General features: G+C 37.7%; 1 protein-coding gene across 1 annotated transcript; it reads right to left on the bottom strand.

Annotated features, from left to right (window-relative positions):
* Nucleotides 1-1,019: 1,019 nt before the first annotated feature.
* On the bottom strand, nucleotides 1,020-22,438 carry LOC134806355 (cytochrome P450 CYP12A2-like). The gene is made up of 10 exons (XM_063779568.1): nucleotides 22,301-22,438; nucleotides 21,392-21,513; nucleotides 20,472-20,605; nucleotides 19,934-20,049; nucleotides 5,465-5,581; nucleotides 4,808-5,086; nucleotides 4,512-4,680; nucleotides 3,823-4,035; nucleotides 2,202-2,373; nucleotides 1,020-1,189 (listed from the first exon to the last, which is right to left on the bottom strand). Exons 1-10 carry the CDS (start codon nucleotides 22,357-22,359, stop codon nucleotides 1,038-1,040), a joined length of 1,533 nt encoding a protein of 510 aa, XP_063635638.1. The 5' UTR covers nucleotides 22,360-22,438; the 3' UTR covers nucleotides 1,020-1,037.
* Nucleotides 22,439-24,428: the final 1,990 nt, after the last annotated feature.

The following is a 24,428-nucleotide window of genomic DNA, read 5'->3' on the forward strand; positions in this document are numbered from 1 at the left end:
GGAATGTATGTCAATGAGAGCCGAATTCAGCCCACAGTGGGACGCTCCGAACTTTCAGCTCTACGCGGAGCTCGGCCTTCAGTCTTCGCATTTGGACACTTGTACTATTGTTCGGCATGTAATCTTCCTATCCAAGCTACTTTACATAGTTGCAGAGATATAAGCCACCGCGCCGTAATACTTCATGTTACATCTGGTTTTTGATCTGACCCATTCGGGTTTTTCAAGACGTTTCACTCACGTTACGTTTCACGTACAAAAAAAATTGTTAAAAATTGAGTGATGTACGGAACCCTTGAAACGCGAGTCGGACTCGCACTTGACCAGTTTTTTTTTAAGTTAGGTTTAGTTTATCCAATGCAACTGTTACATACATATTACTCTTATTGGTGAGTCCCAATCCCAAGATTCAGGCTGGCTTTGTTAGCCTAGTAGACACCTTTTGCGCATGCTACTGTACTAAGTATAGTTATTCTCAATAAATTTAGGTATTCTTATTCCAATCCGTATTTTTTATAATGACAAAACAAAAGAATTGCATTTTGAAAAGAAAACTGAAACCGCAGTGTTTCGTACCCGTAGTCATAGTCCGGTTTTTCGGGGGCAAAAACGTACCAGTTCTAGTGATTAATGAAATATCTACTCGAATGTTATCGACATCCAAAGCGAGAAATTTCTAAAATGAAGAAAAAATTGAGTGTTAACATTATAATTGACGACCGGTCTGGCCTAGTGGGTAGTGACCCTGCCTATGAAGCCGATGGTCCCGGGTTCGAATCCTGGTAAGGGCATTTATTTGTATGATGATACAGATATTAGTTCCTGAGTCATGGTTGTTTTCTATGTATTTAAGTATTTATATATTATATATATCGTTGTCTGAGTACACACAACACAAGCTTTCTTGAGCTTACCGTGGGACTTAGTCAATTTGAGTAAGAATGTCCCTATAATATTTATTTATTTATTTATTATATTTATAATTAAAAGTGATTGGTTCTTTTATTATAAAAAAACTTAATCATTATTAAATTTGTCTACAAGTCTTTAAATACAAAATGAAAGGGTCCCGTAATATAGTTGAGCGAATTGGCCTTGACGTTGATGGGTCCTCCCGTCCAGTCGATATCGAAATTCTCTATCACTTTAGATATGAATGTCTGCATTTCTAGTTCTGCGATGCGGCGACCTGAAAAAAATATGTTGTTACGAAATAAGTAGTATATAGTGGTATACTATATATATATGGTATACTACGAGTGTACCACGTTGCCATGGTTACGAAAAAATATTTTCAACTGACTGCCATAAGGAACTTACACACCCATTGTTGTGTATAAAGACAGGGTTTGATTTGATTTCACTTTTTTTTGGTGATTGGAATACAAAGAAATATACACGTCTTAATACAAAACATAATAATAGTTAGGTATGTTATATATGTTTGTTCGTCTGATAGAACAGTCTACTTAATAATAAGATTATCGGACACTGCTGCATGATATCTTATCTGCCACTTTTGTAAATATATATCTGATATCTGTATTATCAGTATAATGCAATTTTATATTTGATAACTTCATGATACGGTTAGGTAAGGTTTGAGTTTTCATGATGTGGGCAACCGCCAAGTCCGCCAACTGATCATTTCATGAAATGAATGCCACATCATGAAGTGATTAATTCTAAAATTGGCCACAACATATATACCTAATGTAATTCTAGGCCAAGCAATAAGAAGATATAGAGGGAAATGCTAGGAACACAATTTTTGACTCCGTAACTTTGGACTAGTTAGGAGGTGAACATATCAAAAGTCCCCGACCGTAGCCTTTAAGCCGAGGGGGAGGAGAGAGAGGGTTAAGAAGGTCCCAAGAGAGGATATCCCAAAAAACATTCAAAATATCGAAGAACTTGTCTAAATTACCTATACTTCTAGCAAATTTAATCAGTTTACAGTTTGTCTAAGTAGGTAGTCATGTCGCTAAGACGCAAAGTTTCTAAGATATAAGTGAAAAACGCAAAAATGGGACCTTCAAATCCCCTCTCCCCCGGCTTCAAAGCTACGTCCGGGGAGTTTTGATATGTTTACCTCCTAACTATGTAGTCCAAACAAAGTTACCGAGTCAAAAATTGTGTTCCTTAGCATTTCCCTCTACAACTTTATTGTACAAAAAACAATATAATTCTATCAATCTTACCTATGCACATCCTAACACCATAGCCGAACGGACTGGTAACGAAGGGGTGAGTGTTGCCATGATAAATAGGATCCTCCTTGTCAGTCAGCCATCTTTCTGGTATGAACTCGTCAGGATTTGGATAATGCTCCTGCATATTAGACATGTACTGGTGGGGAAATATCACCATAACCTGAAAATATTTAAGTTTTTAAGTTCGACACTGATCATATCCATGGATATCTTATGCATAAGTTATTGAACTTAAAAACTATGAGTGATGTTACTTGAGTCAGACCAAGACAAGTGTGCAACATTTTGACAGCACACGCAGTTTACGCAGTGAAAGTGTTATTTTAAACGTCAAACTTCTATGAAATTATGATGTATAAATAACCGGATCCCTTTGTTTGATATTATTATTGAGAGTCATAATGTTAATCAGTGGTGGATTTGCAGTCTTTGCCGCCCTAGGCCCCAGGCACTGTAGCCGCCCCTTTCTCAGCATTCATCATATTGACTACATTTTGAGTTATTTTTTTGTTATGAACAGCGAATTTTTTGTCACAATTTGCCGCCCAGATTCTTATTAGTCATAATTCTGAAACCGTTAACTTTTCAGGATTTTCGTAGGGTTAGATAGGTTAGGTATAATACATGTAATATAAACAAAAAATTATAGACTAAAGGTTAGGTTTGTTTTATGGCAATCCTGAAAAATACGCGTTTCTGAGAAAAACCAAATTATGACTGATGAAAATGCGGACAAACAATTCATTATGACTTAAAACTTTATAAGAAACAATAGAGACCCATAAATAACACTTGCACTGCGTGTGCTATCAAAATCGATGCAGACTTGTCTTGGTCTGACTAGTAACTTCTGGATTATTCTGGATCCTCCTGGACTACAACTGTTAATGTAATTTCTACTCAGGGTTACATTTGGATGGTGAATACTGCAGCGTTACTGTTGTAACCAGCGATATCACTGCCGATTTCTTTAATAAATAAATTGCGTTGTTTGCGTGGCCACATTACTGCCGTTATTATCGATCAATCTGTCACTCATTTTATCAAACACATTGATAGTGACCGCTGCTCTAACACGGCAATCAACAGTGCTGTTGCAGTCGAAATAGAAATGTTATCGTTATTATCACGTGATACGAGTATCTTCTTCTTCTTACCATCCTGTTACCCCCTGCTAGCTCGAGGTAGGGCTCGAATTTGACAAAATATGTGCACATATCAGCAGGTGTATTATGGATCGTTTTATCCACTTCATAAAATAACTGTCACTTTTTAACTCCGCGGGATAGAAAGTGACGGACACCGTTTTATTACGCTGACACGTAGACAAAAACAACCATCATAATAATCCGTACAGGTTACTCGAAGCACGTTTTCACGTACTCGCCTGTTTTACAGTTAGTAAAAGAATTTGCGGGACTTGATCAGATAATTTCAGACCGTCTCATATCTACATAAAATATTTAATTATTCGACGTAAAACAACACACGTAAAAACAAAAACTATCAAATCATTATATTATAAAATCCAAATAGGATGCCGCTTAGGATAAGTCGGGTCATAGCAGTGTGAATCCGATAATATGGTAGATTTCAAACCAATACTAACGTCTTTTGGAATCCTGTATCCCAGCAAGTTGTATTCTTTAGTAGCCAATCTAATATTCCCATTAACTACAGGTAGCATCCTCATAGACTCCTTAATGCAGGCCCTCAAGTATTGTTTCTGAGTTTCCTTGGCTAAAACTTCTTTTCTAAGCTTCTTTTGTTTACCAGGATTTGTTGCAAGAAGGTAAAATGTAGCAAGTGCTGTGTTCGCAGCCTGAAAAGAAAGTCATATTTAAATATCTAGAGCGCCATACAGGAGCTGATTTTCTGGCTAATAAATGTCACTTTTGACACTGATCCATAACAGTTTAATAACAATAAACTATCATCAGTACGGGCTCCTGATCTACACGTTGAACTATTTAATCTTGAAAAGCAGCTTCAGCTGGGTCCCTTTAAAACATCGTATATCTCATTACATTGACATGGATTCATCTCCGTCGTATAAATTCACATTTTCCAGATATTTTGGTCCAATGTATCGCAAAACACGCATGGTACCTATGCAACTTGTACTTACAATACAAGTAATGAAACTTAAGTTCTGCTGTGAAACACCAGTTTTTTTTTGATGCAACACCAAACAAAGTTTTTAATTGGCCCGAATTTGTACTGAGTTGTCAATATTCTGTATCAGCTCTTGAGATTCGTCCTATAAGGTTGTACATTTGCCAATATTGTTTTACCTACCGTGTCAACACCAGCCATAAGCATGTCTGATGCCATAATGTGTGCTACTCGAACGTCAATCTCGAGTAGCTTTTCCAAAATAGGCTTCTCTGAATTGGAAGTGTCAGTTGAGTTCGTTTTGGACTCTTCCATATTTTTTATTGCTTGGTCGATAAAGAATTTTGTTAAACTAAAAATAGAAGGAACAAATATTAGTAGACGTTTCGCGTAAATTTTTATACAGTGTATGGAGTTAGTTAGATTTTATACAGAAATTTAAGTTACAAATTTTCCTGAAGGGATTTTGTATAAGTTACCTTTCTTGTTCTTCAAAAACTTTCATAGCTTTTTTAAACATCGGTGTTGACAAAAATCTCCAAGGGCTTGGTCCAAAGTCAACCTTTTCCACAATTTCAAAGGTATCATGTACATTTTGTATCAGTTTCCTTGCAGGGGAATCTGCTGGTAGATTGGGGTCAAAGCAATTTAATCGGGTCCCCAGGGCTACCACTCCAATAGACTCCAAAGCCCATAGGTTCATCTCAATGTCTATTTTCTTTGTTATCATATTGTTTTCATCTCTGTCAGATCTCAATCTAAAATAATTAAAAGAAGAACGAATTAATTGTGAAATCAAGAAAAAATTACTCACATACATTATTTACATTCATCTATACACTTCTTGTTTTCAGGGGACTATTACGGTAAAATTAATTGATTATTCATTTTTTTTTGTTCAAGTAATAATTTCATCGGAAAATCAGCGCAGGCCAATGCAAATACGATAAGGCAAAATGGTAAGTACCATTTTTTGATAACTTTCTTCAATTTGGATTTATCAGTTTCTTGTATCGAGACAAACCTACATTTTATTTTACTTCTTTTGCCTTTGTAGGTAACAATTGTAAATATATGGTGACGTAATTTTTCTTCACACATAGTTCAATAAAAACTTAGCAGTATCAATGTCTTACTTCGCAACCATATCATTGGCAACATCTTCTAGAACATCCTTGTACAATTTAATTGTCTTCGGTTGTAGCATGATGTGGTTTACCTTTGATCGAAAATCTTTCCAGTTTTCACCCTGACTGAAACAATGTCATTAAGTCTTTTAAAATACAGACTAGAGTTCGTTTAAGCTAACTTTGCTCCGACTTTACAACAACAAAGCGTGGAATTGCCACTATCAAGGTGCCACTATGAAGGTGCCATTCGTATGGCAGCCGTGGAAAATGGAAGAAATCAGTGTTAATATTTTTGATAAATTTCGTTGCTGTCGTTGCTTATATTATACATTGGTAGTTTTCTATATATCTTTGGGACTCTTTACAACAGTTTTCGTTTTAAAGCAAAGCATGAATTGATTTGTAATTGATGTGTTTTCTTGAAATTTTTCGGTTTCATGCTCTTCTATTTATTACTCTATGACTTTAAGATTAGGTACCGATGTTTCATTTTGTCTAGCATTCGTTTTGAGGTGGAATCTTGGTATCAGATACCCAGTAAGTGTTAATAATTTAGGAGTATCACCCCATAATAAGGAAGCAATAAATTTAAAATAGTTAGACGGACAAAAACGACAGGCTAAAATAAACGACGATAAGTTAAAGCGAAACCATAAGTAAAAAGGGTATAATTTATGAGTTGTCCGATGTATAGTTTCGAGGAAATTACAAAAACTACGCAAACAACGTCGATTCTGGCTTTCGCTGGGAGAAATAAAGGGCCGTCACTGTACACAACGGTAAACTAATCTAGAACCTCAACACATGACCCTAAGGTCTACAATACGATACGTAGCGGTATCTACTTTGGTCAATTCGAATGTTTCAGTAACATGTGCGAACTCTGCGCGCGCGTCGCTGGTGACGGGCATTTTGGCATCCCTGTGCGAGCGAGCGAGACAGAGCAACACCAGCCGATGGCGCCATGTGTGGGAAGAAGACAACAAAACGCATCTTCGGAAGGGACGTCACGACAAACGGGATGTGCAGACACTTGTAGCGAGAATGTATTTTATTCACTGTTAATAAAGTCGACCCTAATTTAAGTAGAGATAAGCTATTATTGTAAAGGTTTTTCGCTAAGAACGGGCGAGGAGAAGGACACTCAGATTCCAGACACCAAAGAGGGCGGCGCGACCATTAGATTTGCTCTTGCTACGAAATATCGCCAAGTGTTATCTAACTTTGTAAATTATATTTAATTTCTGTATAAAATCAGATCTAGAATCAGTGGTTCCGGTTGGGCGACATAACCAGTTAAGTACTTACCTAGCATTAGGCCAAGAGTAATAATGTTACCTATAGCCTGCCAAGCTATATTATGAGTATTTAAAGGTGACATCCTATAATTATATTATATCTAATGAGTTCGACTCTCATTATTGTTGCCTAATAAATATGGTTAAATACAGCTATAGAATCAGGGATTCAAGCTCCCGCAGATAATTTGATGTAAATGAATTGTATATGGAAATATGTACTGGTATTGTATTTTGTAGTTGAATATTACCGACTAATCATGTTAAACCGTCATTCACAATTATACTGTGTATACTGTCTTGGAAATTACGAGTAGATTGTTAATTGTTTATTGTTAGATAGCTGAAACGTGTAAGCACCAATGTATCTAGACATTACAATGTTGATTATTAAGGGTCGAGCCAAGGTTTTCCTGGGTTTTTCCTTGGTTCGACGAGTACATACATATTGTTCCCAGGGGGGTATGTGCGTTGGTAATTGTTATTGTATTTAATAAAGACTTCATCAAATTCTGGTAATGGTTCGAGGAATAAAAGGCATAGGTTGCACTTCATATTTGTATTACCACAGTGCAGAGATTACTTATTGAGTTTATATCCAAGCACGGATAATTGACTTCCAGAAAACTAATGCCTTGTGGAATTTTTCATAGGAACGCACAATACCCCATGGTAGAAGAGCCGGCCGCAAAATTTCTAACCGACTTGATACCACGATGAAATGCACAATGGTTTCCCAGAAAAGTTATGCTAAGTCCGAATTCGATAGTCTGCCACGGCGGAACTTGCCGAAAGTACGAAAAAGAAGGCCACTTCCGGTGCGAAAAAAGGGGCTGATTTAACCCATCTGATACCGAGATAGTAGTTATGGCAGCAGTTAGAAATTTACATGTAGACACAGAAAAGCGAAGTCTGCCACTATTTTTTTTGCCGGAAGTGCTTGGCAGACGCTCTCAAAGGTGACCATCGGGACCCCTAAATTAACCCATCTGATACCACCATGAAACCAATGCCAGTCGGTAGGTATGAACTCTCATGTCAGGAATATATAAGTCTGCCAAGGCTTTTCCTGCCGAAACACCATGGCAGACGAGATTATGTAAGCAAGGTCGCCATCGGTTACCCTACACTAACCCATCTGATACCACCATGAAACCAATTCCATTCGGTAGGTATGAACCCCCATTTTAGGAATATATAAGTCTGCCAAGGTTTTTCCTGCCGAAACACCTTGGCAGACGAGATTATAAGCAAGATGACCATCGGTTACCGTACACTAACCCATCTGATACCGCCATGAAACCAATTCCAGTCGGTAGGTATGAACCCTCATTTCATGAATATATAAGTCTGCCAAGGCTTTTCCTGCCGAAACACCTTGGCAGACGAGATTATGTTAGCAAGGTGTACATCAGTTACCCTACATTAACCCATCTGATACCTCCATGAAACCAATTCCAGTCGGTAGGTATGAACCCTCATTTCGGAAATTTTTAAGTCTGCCAAGGCCTTTCCTGCCGAAACTCCTTGACAGACGAGATTATGTAAGCAACATCCGCATCCGTGGGACCGGTATACGTGTTTACTGTAGGCTTATTTATTACTTTATGCTTTTACATATTTGTATATTATTATGTTATTAATGAAATATATTTATAATTTATTAAACCTATACCTAATACATTGGGAATTCATTACCTGCTTACGGCAGTAGTAGGGAGTAGTGGGTGAGTTCTGGCTCACTTAGCCAGGCCAACAGTCCCTCCCCCTTTTTTTCCCTTGTTGAGGCCCTGCAACCTTACCTTGAACCCAACCTAATGTCATTGTAGCTCGAATCTAACCTAATCTATTTTTATTGCTTTTAGAAAATATTCTAATAACAATTATCTACTTTTGCAAAGTTAAATGTTGAATTCTTTATTTCGCAAAATGGAATTTTAATGTGACTATAATGTATGTGCAATCTACTTAGAAACTGGGTTTAGAAATATAAAAACACACATTTTATATAAAATAATAAGTTTATTCAAGTAATATTCTGAACATATGAGATATAGTAACATCATTACTTATTCAGTGTACAGTGGAGAAAACATGCAAGTTGACATTTTTCGTTTTAAAATAAAGATAAACTAAACAGCGGTTTTTACATCGGTTTGTGGCAAATACCACAAACCGATGTAAAAAAAACTTTGCAGTTGTTGATTACAATACCATATCTTAAGGCCCCAGTACACAATGGGCCATCGCCGGCCATTCCAAGGGACGCATTTATGCGTTAGAGGGAGCAAATGATATTGCTATCTCATTCTACCGCATGGCTGCGTCCCTTGGAGTGGCCGGCAATGGCCCATTGTGTACTGGGGCCTTTACAATTTCTCTCCATGAACATTTTATGATACCCAACCAACCTTCCGGTTTTCGCCCGAATGAATTAAAATATTCACCAACACCATTGACATCAATATAAATGGCTATCCGATGTCAGCCAGGTTTAAAATCCGGATCTAAATTGATAATAAGCAATTTAAACAGGTGAACAGGTAGCTGAACAAACATTGGCATTTTGTTGGCTGCAAATACATTCGATTCCACGCCTATATACATTTTACACATATAGTGTTACACAGAACTCATTTGCTGTCAAGAATTACCGACAATTGTCGTGTTTCTTGTGACAATTGTCATTAGCTTCGCAAAATAAGTACTTAGTATTTGGCGATATAATGGAGTTTTTATTTTATTAACATGTTGGTGGCAAACAAGCACACCGCCCGTCTGATGGTAAGCGGTTACCGTAGCCTATGGAGGCCTGTAACGTCAGTACCAACTGTGATGTCGACAAGTGTCGCACCTGCCACCGTAGTGAAATAGAGGCCAGGCCCCAATTTCACATCGGTGACAGGTGCGACGAATTGTAAAATCACTATCGCTGACGTCACAGGCATCCATGGGCTACGATTACCACTTACCATCGGGCGGGCCGTATTCCTGTTTGCCACCATCATTGTATTATTAAAAAAAAAACTTTATTATATCGGAAAAAACAGATATTTCTCCTGTGAAGTTTCTGACAATTGTCAAAGATCTAGAAGAATTGTAGGTAATTCTTGACAGGTAATGAGTTATATGTCGGAATTTCGTGACAATTGCAGTGTTTCTGTGACAATTGTCATAAACTTAGCAAGAGAAATATCTGTTTTTTTTCCGATATCATAAAGTTTTTTTTTAATAATACAATGATGGTGGCAAACAGGAATACGGCCCGCCCGATGGTAAGCGGTAACCGTAGTTCATGGATGCCTGTGACGTCAGCAACAGTGATTTTACAATTCGTCGCACCTGTCACGTTGGTGAAACAGGGGCCAGGAGTTAAGTCAAAAGCTAGTAAACAGTAATCTCCTCCATAGTCCTCTCTAACTTTCAGGCAGTTTTATTAACTTCTTATGGTATCAATGTGGAGTATAAATAGTCTACTATACATATATCCCAAAAACTTTAACGTTTACGTTTTTAAATACAGGGTGACCTTAGCCATTGGACAAACCCTGAAATCCCACATAGGGTTACTTCTCAGAAATGCTCTAACGGTAATTTCGTTTTAATTAGAACAAAAGATAAAACATTAAATTATCAAACAAAAGTTAATTCCAATAATCGACAACAAAAAGAAACATACTGTATTAATCATTGGCAGTGCTTTTGACAATTTGTTTGAAAATGTGCGGCAATGATGACATTTGTCAAAAGTCAGAATCTTATTAATGTCATAAATAAAAAAGATAATCAAAACGGTCGAAGAAAGTTTTAATTAATTTAATTTAATTTAATAATTTAATAATTTAATAATTAATAATTAATCTTATTTAAAGCTGCAACACGACTGATTAATTGACATGATTGTTCTCCCAGAAGGAGGTTCGTGGGGTGTTAGACTTTGGTACGGTCGTATAGAGGGCGGTCTCGTGACTTCAGAAAATTCCGACTTTTGGCCTACCGCTTCCGGTCAGAAAAATGTTCGACGGCCCGGCCAAACGGTGGGAGGTAGGTGGGGGGTGCTCGACCAAATGTCATAGAGGGACCCTGGCAGTTTTTGACGCCGCCATTTTTTTTCAAAATGGGTGACTTTTTTTTTAATTTTTTCAAGTTTGTCCTAGCGCGCTGAAATTTTGGTCACGGAATCTCGGGGTCCTCTAGATTCGTATGGGAAAAAAAATTTCGAAAAAATCCAAGATGGCGGAAAAAATGGCCCCTTTTATTTTGTATGGCAACTTTTAAACGGTGCGAGATAGGTGGGGGGTGCTCGACCAAATGTCATAGAGGGCCCCGAGACAAAATAAACTGCATTTAAAAATTTTCAAACGGGCCGACTTTTTTTTTTTTTTTTTTCAAGTTGGTCCGAGCGCGCTGAGATTTGGTATGGCGAGAGATAGAAGCCTCTAGATTCCTATGAAAAAAAAAATTTTTGGAAAAAATCTAAGATGGCGGAAATAATGGTTATTTTAATTTTGTATGGCAACTTTTAAACGGTGCGAGGTAGGTGGGGGGTGCTCGACCAAATGTCATAGAGGGCCCCAAAACAAATCAAACTGCATTAAAAAAATTTCAAAATGGCCGACTTTTTTTTTTAATTTTTCAAGTTGGTCTGAGTGCGCTGAGATTTGGCATGCGGCGAGCTAGGGGGCCCAGCATTACCATGTAAAAAAAATTTTTGGAAAAATCCAAAATGGCGGGCGACAAGGGCAAAATTCAAATTTCCAAGTAGGTTAAGCGAGCCCGAAGGGCGAGCTTCAGGCCGGGAGGCCGAAGGCCGACCCCGCGTAGGGCCGTCAGGCCCGGAGCTTCACCCCGAATATCCAAGCATGCCCCGCCCCCAGTAATTTTGGGCGAGGCCGAAGGCCGAGCTGCGGGAATGACGAACAAAGCAAAATCCTATACAAAAAGTGTGTTAAGCGAGCCCGAAGGACGAGCTTCAGGCCGGGAGGCCGAAGGCCGACCCCGGCGGAGGGCCGAAGGCCCGGAGCCTCCACCCCGACTCCCAAAACGCGAGGCCGAAGGCCGAGCTGCGTGAATGCAGTTCCCCCAAGGGTTCTACAAAGTCAACTGTCTTGATAAGCGAAGCCGGCGGGCCGAAGGCCCGACGGCGAAGCGTCGAGGCTCGCGAAGGCCGAAGGCCGAGCTCCGCGTAGGGCCGAAGGCCCGAAGCGTCACACGAGAGGGGGAAGTTGGCCTACGGCCTTCGGCCTTCGGCCCGCCGTTTCGCTTGTCTAAGACACTTTTCCTATTGGGTCGTGTTTAAGCTCCAACTTCCCGCTTAAGCCCCGAAGCAAAACCAACCCTCCCAACTGTTTTAATAAGCGAAGCGGCGGGCCGAAGGCCCGACGCTGAGCTTCGAAACCCAGCGAAGGACGAAGGCCGAGCTCCGCGTAGGGCCGAAGGCCCGGAGCGTCCCTTACGAGTTCCCAAGCACGCGAGGCCAGGCCGAGCTGCGGGAATGTAGTGCTTTCACGCGGATCTTTTCGTCCTAGCAAAAGTACAACTTTATTTCTTTTTCCCTTTGGAAAACAAACTACTACTACTACTACTACAACAAAAACAACAGCACCAACAACAAACTACAAGAAGACCGCGGGGCCCTCGGGCCCCGCGCACAGGGCAAAATCTAGTCATACTATTTATTACCTCAGGAGCTACTAACACATACAGGTTGCTCCAAAGTAAAAAAATCGTAATTTGTTATGATACTTTGTATACTGGTTCTAAATACCATTGACGTGTAAAATTGTATTGATTTTATGAATAAATTATTGAATATTGAATATAAATACCCTAATGCATGGACACCCTGTATATCAACTTGAAAGAAAATGTTCAATATTTCTTTATAGTGCGACTCCTTAGCTCGATTTAGTATGGAGGTAGAGTCTGGCTAATAAAAGATGAACCTGCAAAAATGCGGTCCTGGTCTGACCCATCCTAAATCCTGTCCCATCCGGCAGAAAGCACGAAACTTGGCATGCAAACTTCAAACTTCAACATTTATTCAGCAAATAGGCCGCAAGGGCACTATTACACGCCGCTAAAGAAATTTTCACTTCAAAAAGTTTTGAGATGTAATGTGAAACCAAGTCGGTTATTTTAATCAGTGCCAGGGGGTGTTAAAACAGTATCAATAAGATATCTTTAATTTGTAATTTTTAGCGAGTTTTAGCGGTGGGCAAAGTAATCCGGTGATTTGGCATCCATACCAACATTGCCCACCACCAAAAACGGATTAGGGTTGTCACTTTCATCTAATTTACCCAACTTCGCATGTAAAATAAGGTTATGTTTGTACACTAAAGTAAGTTTATAAATATATACTGTATTTAATTTGTCTTATTATCCTTTACTTAGATGTTTTATCCCGTTAACTAATGAAAAACACAGCAAAAATCATATTTTTGGCCATTAAACTATTGTAACAGATTTTCTCAAAAGTGACAACCCTAGCCTTTGTAAAATGCTTAGGCGAGCCTTATATGGAAATGAGCAAAAACGGGTAGGCAACATTGCCCAGCAAATTTATTTAAAAGTTTTTACACTTATCGCTAAGTTATTAACAGGGAATGGTAGGATTGCCCAAAACCAGTGATCCTTAGACATCATCATCATACGAGCTGTATTTGAATACCAAATTGACGTGGGCAATGTTGGCGAAAACTCCGGATATCTTTGCCCACCCTCTAAAACGCAAAAAAATGGGTAAAAACACGATAAAAATATTTTTTCTTCAAATAAACTGATGCGTTTGATCACAATGGACGTGCTGAGCAAAAAAAGTAATTACGATTTGTTTTTTTTTTTGAGAAATTCGTGTTTTTTTTTAAATGCGGGCAAAGTTGGTGATAATGACCGGTACCTACTCTTCGAAGGCCGCAAAAATATATGACATGCTCTTATGGTTCTACAAATAAGATCGTGTCAGATATTTTTGCGGCCTTCGTTGTGTGTTGTGTAACATAAATTGCAGGTGACTGTATATTAGGAATAATTATTTTATTTAGTTTCAACGAAAGTTTCAAGTTTAGTACGAAAATACTTCAGATATACAATATGCACAAAATGTAGACCTAATCGAAATAAAACATTGCTTTTTATAGTAATTTTTTTTTAAAAACATTCGATACATAGGTATACATAACAATAACCAGGCCACAGCGGTATTAGCCTGTAAGCTTTATCTCGGTCTCCAAAGCCGCAAAAACTCGCTAGTACTTCGTGCTGGTCTAGCCGTTATTTTTTCTTGAAGATTTTCAGAGAACAGCACGTACACGCATTATACATATAGACGGAACGAACGGCATAATCATAATCATTTATTCGTCGCAATCCATGGTATTACAGATCTAGGTACAAGACTTTCAGGTATAGTGTTGAGTCGCTCACTCGTGAGGCACCTCATTTGTACCACTCATTTTGTTAATTTGTCGCAGTACTTCATACCGCAAAAATGTCTTACATCACTCCTCTATTCATTTTACTCATTTACTCGCGCGCATCACAAACACCTCTTGCCACACAAATCATTCACACACTTCAAATTTAAAAAAACTCTTATCCTTTCAATTTCACTCGCGACCTTCAAAACTCATACGCTCCTCATAACCTCGCAAGAGAGTCCCTGGATCGCGCGAGGCGCTCGAGGTGCTCGCCCGCTCGCCGACACTCAAAACTCAAATGAAGAAACGAGTAATGGACGTAATGGTCCACACTGTCAACTGCCGAACTACAAACCTTATTGCAACGACAAAAAGTCCACCGAGAAAAGCATTGAGTTTGTACCGCTCACCGCCTCTCTGTGACATGAACACCTCAAAAATCCTTTCAAAATGAAACAATGAATTAGAAATACCCAAAGAGGGAGTGAGACAGACACGCGCCGTACTTCAATATCGCCTCGCGTCACCACCGAAAATACGTTAAAAATTAAACACGAAAGACAACAAGCGTAAGCGCTGCAAGCTTTCATACATCTTACGCCTTTTTGATCCTAACTTACGTGTCAAAATGGCGCGAGAAATCAGTCTCAAAACGAATTTCGACGTGTTGCTTCTCTGTCGCACTTGTAAATTCGTACGTAAGTGTGACAGGGAGGCAACATGACGAACTTGGTTCGCGTTACGCCCTCTGTATACCAGGCGGGCATTTACGAAGCTTGCTTAGAAACAGAAATCCCTTAAGTAACTAAAATATTATTGAAATATAATACGGTAGCGTACACAATTTATGATAATTTCAATAAGTTTAAAGTTTATTAAATAAAAAGTAAGTATAATTTTCATAGGTAAAATAAAAATGTAGATGTAAATTATACCGATTTGAATTTGCAATACTTTTTATTAACATTCTTTGTAAACGACTTGGAACTGTCAAGTTATGATTATGACATATTTATATTTATTTTGTTCGTACTTCGTTCACTACCTAGCTAATTTTAGTTCTCTAATACCTAATACCTAGTGATAATTCTTATAATCATAACAAAATATGGACATAGTTTTTGCCAGTAAATATACCCGCGGATCTTCCTTGGTGCCCTTTGCATGAAAAAATGAAGTGTAAATGTAGCCGGTGCGGCAGGCGCGAATGGTGCTTTGTTTATTATCATATTGATGATATTACTGTTAAATTATCTGAGGTGGTAAGTTAGTCACTTCTATATAATAATGACTAGTGAAAATATTGAATTTGTTCTCCTTAGTTTGTTAAAAATGTGGTAGTTTTATGGTTAATAGGTACTTATGAAATATATCACTACATATTATAAAACAAAGTCCCCCGCCGCGTCTGTCTGTTTGTGGGTTTGTTTGTATGTTCGCGATAAACTTAAAAACTACTGGACGGATTTTCATGTGGTTTTCACCTATCAAAAGAGTGATTCTTGAGGAAGGTTTAGGTGTATAATTTGCTAACCCGTGCGAAGCCGGGGCGGGTCGCTAGTGATTATTATACTTAAAATTATATCAAGTAGCAAGGAGGAAGTCTAAACAATCTAACAATAAAAAAGAGCTACATTAGAACAAGTTTCATAAAAGCAGCAAATTAAGTTAGGTACTTTATGTTCTTAGTTTGATTCTAAAATTATCTTTCTCCTAAAAGTTCTATTCTTAACCTCCAGAATTGCACTCCAATTAAATATTACTACTTATTTATTTATAAAGGAAGTGATGAATACATAAATATGTATATACATTAAATATTTTTGTCGCCGTTGGAGTTAATGGAATAGTCGACGCTGAATATATGCTAGTACCTCACCTCATTTGAAGTAAGACATTGTAACACCTCATTTTAGAAAATGAGGTACTCATACAAACTCATTTTAAATTGATGTCCTACCCATCACTATTCAGGTATTACTTATACGAATTACATAACGCTTCCTGTTAATAGGCAATATTTTAAGATAAAAGTTCTATAATATGTTACAAGATTACAATTGTCATCAAAATTAATTGACGTACAGAAGTCAAATACGTTTTTAAAATGACGCAAAATGAAAATTAATCCCAATCAGTAAAGGATGAGTCTTTAAACTTTTTTCATTTTAAGCGAGTTTTGATTTGAAGGAACATAATACTTAAATTCGACTGTAATCGTATTGTTTTAAGATAGTTTACTGAGGTTTTCAACCATTATGACCCGTAAATAACAGCAAATCAAATTTAAAGGAGACGCGAGCTGATATTTATGTACCCTATTTTTTGAAATACAATTTATCTACTGGTATACGATTTAATGTCAAATCAAGCTGTCATTTTTATTTGAAGAATTATACGTGTGCTCCGGTGCAGCCCCAGCGGGCATCTGACTTGAAGAAGAATTTTGAGTGATGTCGTCAATGTATGGAAATTGTTCGAAGGTTTACATTTGAGATTGAATTTCTGTGTTGTCTTTGTGAGTAAAAATATAAATCTTGAATTGTCTAGCTTTCAAAATCACACAATAATTCAATTACTGTCAAAGACAAAATTGTTTTGCTTCTTTCTCAAACGGAACTCCATATTTTGATATTTTGATACTTTTAGTGTCGATTTGTAGAGAATAACAGCAAATTAAAAATATAATGGCATGAAGAGTCGGTACACGGTTTCTTCGTGAACAAATTTACGTGTAATAATAATAATTATAATATAATATATATTATAGTGGTTTTCCGGGTCAAGGTCCGGGTCCGAGTCCGGGTCCGAGTCTGAGTCCGAGTCCGGGTCCGAATCCGTGTCCGAGTCCGTGTCCGGGTCCGAGTCCGAGTCCGGTTCCGAGTCCGGTTCCGAGTCCGGGTCCGAGTCCGAGTCCGGGTCCTAGTCCGAGTCCGTGTCCGAGTCCGAGTCCGGGTCCGAGTTCGATTCCAAGTCCGGGTCCGAGTCCGGGTCCGAACCGGATCCGGGTATGAGTCCGGTTCTGGGTCCGAGTCCGGGTCGCAGTCCAAGTCAAAATCGAAATTAGAAATCACCAAACGTGTACTATGCGTCGTTGAAGAGTTTTGTTCTGGTCATCATCAGCAGTTCCACTTCATCAAATGCGACAGTTTTTAATGTAAATGCTTGATTTTATGATGAAAATACAAAAAAAATCTATACTTATGCCTTTAATATTTGAGGAGTTCCCTCGATTCCTTATGGATCCCATCATTAGAACTCGAGCTTGACAAAAATGTGGCTTTAAAACTTGACTTGCTTAACAAACATAACGAAGAGGAAAAATCGCCAAACGTGAACTATGCGTGGTTGAAGAGTTCTGTTCTGGTCATCATCAGCAGTTCCACTTCATCAAATGCGCCAGTTTTTAATGAAAATCCTTGATTTTCTGATGAAAATACAAAAATGTCTATACGCATGCCTTTAAGATTTGAGGAGTTCCCTCGATTCCTCATGGATCCCATCATCAGAACTCGAGCTTGACAAAAATGTGGCTTAAAAACTTGACTTGCTTAACAAACATAACGAAGACGACAAATCGCCAAACGTGAACTATGCGTCGTTGAAGAGTTCCGTTCTGATCATCATCAGCAGTTGCACTTCATCACATGTCACTTTTTTGAATGTGTATGCTTAATTTGATGATAAAAACCCAAAAATCACTATATGTATGCGTTTAAAATTTGAGGAGTTCCCTCGATTCCTCATGGATCCCATCATCAGAACTGGGTTTTGACAAAAACGGAACCAATCTGTATGCATATACATACAATCAAAAAACTAATTTTCAAAATCGGTCCAGGAATGACGGAGATATAGAGTAACAAACATAAAAAAAATAAAAAATAAAAAAAACATACAACCGAATTGATAACCTCCTTCTTTGAGATTTGGAAGTCGGTTAACAAACTAATATTAGCCCAAAATCTAAAATAAATGAAGTACCGATCACATAAAAAGTAAAAAATTAAATTAAGTAAATAAAAACAGGAAGGTATCATAAAATGTTAATGAAGAGAAATTGTAAGAGATGGTATTATGCCAACCAACAACTGCAAAGTTTTTTAACATCGGTTTGTGGCAAATACTGTTTAGTTTATCTTTATTTTAAAACGAAAAATGTCAACTTGCATGTTTTCTCCACTGTACACAGAATAAGTAATGATGTTACTATATCTCATATGTTCAGAATATTACTTGAATAAACTTATTATCCTATATAAAATGTGTGTTTTTATATTTCTAAACCCAGTTTCTAAGTAGATTGCACATACATTATAGTCACATTAAAATTCCATTTTGCGAAATAAAGAATTCAACATTTAACTTTGCAAAAGTAGATAATTGTTATTAGAATATTTTCTAAAAGCAATAAAAATAGATTAGGTTAGATTCGAGCTACAATGACATTAGGTTGGGTTCAAGGTAAGGTTGCAGGGCCTCAACAAGGGAAAAAAAGGGGGAGGGACTGTTGGCCTGGCTAAGTGAGCCAGAACTCACCCACTACTCCCTACTACTGCCGTAAGCAGGTAATGAATTCCCAATGTATTAGGTATAGGTTTAATAAATTATAAACATATTTCATTAATAACATAATAATATACAAATATGTAAAAGCATAAAGTAATAAATAAGCCTACAGTAATCACGTATACCGGTCCCACGGATGCGGATGTTGCTTACATAATCTCGTCTGTCAAGGAGTTTCGGCAGGAAAGGCCTTGGCAGACTTAAAAATTTCCGAAATGAGGGTTCATACCTACCGATTGGAATTGGTTTCATGGCGGTATCAGATGGGTTAGTGTACGGTAACCGATGGTCATCTTGCTTATAATCTCGTCTGCCAAGGTGTTTCGGCAGGAAAAACCTTGGCAGACTTATATATTCCTAAAATGGGGGTTCATACCTACCGAATGGAATTGGTTTCATGGTGGTATCAGATGGGTTAGTGTAGGGTAACCGATGGCGACCTTGCTTACATAATCTCGTCTGCCATGGTGTTTCGGCAGGAAAAGCCTTGGCAGACTTATATATTCCTGACATGAGAGTTCATACCTACCGACTGGCATTGGTTTCATGGTGGTATCAGATGGGTTAATTTAGGGGTCCCGATGGTCACCTTTGAGAGCGTCTGCCAAGCACTTCCGGCAAAAAAAATAGTGGCAGACTTCGCTTTTCTGTGTCTACATGTAAATTTCTAACTGCTGCCATAACTACTATCTCGGTATCAGATGGGTTAAATCAGCCCCTTTTTTCGCACCGGAAGTGGCCTTCTTTTTCGTACTTTCGGCAAGTTCCGCCGTGGCAGACTATCGAATTCGGACTTAGCATAACTTTTCTGGGAAACCATTGTGCATTTCATCGTGGTATCAAGTCGGTTAAAAATTTTGCGGCCGGCTCTTCTACTACCACGAATTTGCGATAATAAATTCAAGTATATAAATCGCCATGCGCATTTTCTATACAGACACCCCAAAGAAGCTCAGACCCCTGTTATAAGACAGTAATTACATCTAGTTTCTCTCTTTATGACTCAACGACTTAGACTGGTATATTTTATCAACCCCAAATGCCATCTCAGTTTCCCCAGGAAAAGTCACACACGAGATGGTGACACTTTCACACTTTGTTGTTTTCCGACTCGATGCAGAGTTAGCTTATAGTGATTCTACTATATATATACTTGTAGTAACATTAATATTAGATTGTGTATTTACTCGGATATCAGCCCGGTCTGTCGTTTGGGATCATAAGTCTTGTTGTGTTGTTTGCGATAGTACTCCATGGAAGGGAAGCCGGGTCGTATTGGCATTGTATTCTCAGATCGGAGGACCTAGAATTGTATTTAAGATTATTTAAACAGGTTACAAAATAACTTACATGCAAAAATGATGGATATTTCAAACATTTTGTAGTAAAAACTAACTGAAGCACCTAATTGAGAAATTACTAAGAAATAAGATTTTTGTTGCACACAATCTTTATCAAATCGTAGACTTCATTTAAGGACAAGCGGCACCATCATTCGACTTTTTCAGAGCATCTAGCTAGTCGTTTTAAAATGAGAGCGTAACTACGTTTATATGGAGAACCGAGCTTGCTGCGGACTCCTAATCTCAACGTTTGAATATAGAATATTTATATATATATATATAAGAGTCATCTTTTGTCAATATTCTTTCTGGGTTCAAAACAAAAAATATCCCTAGAATAAATGCAAAGATATCAAAAAAGTAATAGCAGTGCAATACTTACATGTTCAACAGCATCTGCATCAAATAGCATCACCATTGGGAGCGCTCCCATAAGTCCTTCAATTCTCACTATAGGTCCATATAGTTGATACAACTTTTCACTGAACTTAACGCCCTTGTATCCTGATAGCTTCCCTGATAAATTGATAAACAAGTCAAAACAATAACTACAGATGTAGTTCATAATTGCTTTTCATCGTATTTTCTCGGAAACTATCGTATTTGTCATGCCACTTCAGTCAACCTCAGTACTTTTTGTACCGAGACTGACTGAAATAGCAAGACACGATCGTAAGTTTCCGTGAAAATACGAAGGGAAAAAATTATGCACTTCATGTAAAAGTAGGTAAAACAAATGACGCGGTAAAAAAATGTTGTAGTGTACCTACTGGAACATATAAAACTACATACTTATATGGCTTTTATAACGGAAACCTACTCGAAGTAGGTATTCTTTATAGAAAAAAGTTATGATGAAAAATTTTACTGATCCCGATCAAACAAAAAAGTAGCAGAAATATAAATTAAAAGTCACAAGTCACAATATTTATTCATACTTAAGTTTTGATAAGAATATCCAGCAATTTGTTGACGATGTAATGGTTAGGGTTGCGAAACCACCCAAAAAGAAAAAGACAGCACGAAATGGAGAGCAAAAATAGATATGACTTGTGATACTTTTATAACTAACACGGGACTTAATCGCGTAACGACGCGACGCGACGAACGCGACGCGACGAACGCGACGCGACGAACGCGACGCGAAGAACGCGACGCGACTAAGTCCCGTGTTAGTTATAAAAGTATGAGTGAGTGTGTCGTGTTAGTTTAAATCAATATATAACTTGTGATATTATATATAGTATGATGAGTAAACTGACGAATCAGATATTGAAATAGATGAAGAGCCGGATAGTTTACCTCCAGGTAAAAAACTTAGTATAGATCCTATAATAGGCAGAACCGGTGGCCCGGGGATCTCTTTCCATGGTTTTAGATTCTGGATTGCTTCTGCATTTTCTTTGGTTATAGAAGTGGTGCTTCTGAAAAAAAACGTACTCTAAAAGTAATAAGAAGAGTCACATTTCTTATTATGATTTAGAAATTGCTTGTCATCGATATCGATATCTTCTGAGTCGATATTTAATTAATGACTAGCACGGGCACGTTTTTGCCTTCGAAAAGCCAAGGTATGCTAGCAAAATTTAAAAAAAAAGAGTTATTGATTGTAGAAAATGTGTCCTTAATTTGACTAGATGGCGCTGCTTGTGGCAACTAAACTGTCAAACGTCAACTTTTGACAACCAAAACTATTTACCGCAAAGTGTATCCAGGGCCACAAAGCGACATCTATTTTGGTTAATTTTTATTTGATTTTATACCACTTATACCTGCACTATCAATTAAGATAATTAATAGAGATTACATTTATTTATAGAGATCGCCTTTTTGACCTCTAATTTTGCTGCCGTGTTCTGTCCGTGTATTGTTTTCTTTAATTGATGTGTGTAAAGAATATTTGTATTATTTTTATTGTATTGTATTGTAGGTACTCTTTGATTTGAATAATATGTTAGGCTCTTGAAGGTTTTGACATATATGCCATACAAAAAACTATAATTTGCTTTGTTTAAAAATATGTAAGCTCCATGTTTATTATCATTGTTCTAACATTTATTGTAACAATTAAAGTGGAGATCGTATGAACGTATAAGAAGATTGTCAACGTCAAACAACAACTATTCAGCAACAAACAGGTGAAGCAAAGTAAACAACTCAATTTAGTTCTAAAACCGGTTGACATATTAAAGTAATCGATTTAGGTAATACCTTAAAAAAGTTTTGTTCACCGCTGCCAAATTTACTACACGCACTTTAGACAACTGCATCTTATGATAAAAATAAAAACTTCCACTAACAAAACACTTCCAATTGTAAACAAATGTAAAAAAATATATACGTTATCTTTCCTAAAGGCCCATCGCGATACTAATCGTCATATCAACACGCATTCACGCAATCCAAGAGCGTTTTTAGAATAGCGACCTTGACTGCGAGTTGAACGTATTTGTGCGGCATTGAAACTTAAAGGGAACGGAATAGAGTTGAATGTTGTATGACAGTATAAAAAGTTTTGTTATGGAATGAAACGCTGCTTGATGAATTTTCCTGGTATGTTGTACAGCATAAAGGCGCCGTGAGTTCAGGTCACAGCTCGCTGAGCATTGACCGGACAGCCGTAGCGTGCGACATAAGACATAAAATAGTAGAAAATAAATGAGGGCGCCACTTTCTACGTACCTAACTGTCACATTTTTGACGTAAAATGCTTATACATGGCAACAATTTCGTATTGAATTTTTTTAGTACTATTTTATTAAATTTCTACTATTATATTCGCACTATAGACATAAATGTAGGCTTCGTCTATTATATTCTGTTGCTGACCGTAACTGTCAAAATTGCTTTGCCAGACTATTCTAGTCTGTTCACATTTGATATCCCGGCTCAAATAATACAGTAACGGCCTGATTTGATCTTTAAGATACGTCAAAAAATTGCTAATGATATGATATGGATCGGATATGTCAGTGTCAAAAGTGACGTTTTTTTGAAGTGAAAACTTCTTTAGCGGCGCTGAGCACTTTTTGAGGTGGGGAAAAAATGATAAACTCGGGACAGCGTAACGCGTAACGCGAAGGCGTCTCTCCTCTCTTTCTATCGCACGGCGAAAATGTATGCCTGAGCCGGCTGTTTCATGTAGGCGGCGCAGGGCGCTTGCGTGACTTATGTCATGTGTGACGGACAATGTTATTCACCAAAGAACTTTAGTCATAACGTACCTATCATAATCAGGTCAATTATTTAAAACTGGACTTTTATATTAAGCAATAAAGCTCAATGTTCTAATCTTGTACGGGCTGAAATACGAGGATCTCACAGTTACATTCTAACTTTATATCACTCCAATATAATTCAATAAAGTCTCATCTTGATGAAATCGCTAATAAAAGTGAACTCTAGTACTGGTGAATAAAACTCAAAATATCATGACCAAATATATTTAGATGCGAGGTCTGCAAGGTAACTTTACAATTTCTATTCGAATTTTAAACAATTAACGCTACAAATTTAAGTTCACTGGCCAGCAATTTCGGAACTAAAGTTTTTCAATAGAAAGGAGGATGGGTCAATTATACATAGTGCTGCAAACATTTTGGACTAGTTATTGAGTTTTCACTTCTGTCGGCACTCCCGGAGTGCAACCCGTTGTTTTTTTTTAAGAAACGTCACTTTTGACATTGACATATCCGATCCATGTCGTATCAGTAGCAAATTTTTGACGTATCTTAAGGACAAATCAGGCCGTAAGTCATCATTACCGTACATAGAGCATTTAGTAACTGGAGACGTCATGGCTGTCATTTTCTGTACAAAACAGTCTGCCGATTTTTGCGAGGGAGGGGACGTCAAATGTATTGCTATTTCTACATGATTTGTACGTAACGTACAAATAGCCATGTCAGTCCATACAAAAGTTTGCACAATTGTGCAAGTTTTTCGGCAGAGGGGTAAGCTCATAAAGGCGACTCCAGTTATTAAATGCTCTAAGTTACCGTAATATTTTCCTAGGATAAGACTAACCTTCGTGTGATTGTCGATAGATCTCCATTATTCCGCTCTGACTGATTTATGCTGGCCAGTTAAAGGAGGTAAAACCTTCATAAATCTCTAGAGAAAAGGACTTACACCTTCCACATATACTACCTACTCGTAGTAGGTACCACAGAATAAGTTACTATTGGATTACCGTACAGAAAAGAAACTTCCTACAAAACCGAAGTTTGACAGCGATTCAGGGACGAATCGTGCTGTCCCTTTCTAATGTATCGCACTATCCCTTTCGGCTATTAGGGTTGTCAAAATTCAAGTCATTATTTTATCTGTGGTTGTGCAC

The sequence above is a fragment of the Cydia splendana genome, chromosome 3, assembly GCF_910591565.1.
Source record: "Cydia splendana chromosome 3, ilCydSple1.2, whole genome shotgun sequence".
Taxonomy (NCBI): Eukaryota; Metazoa; Arthropoda; class Insecta; order Lepidoptera; family Tortricidae; genus Cydia; species Cydia splendana.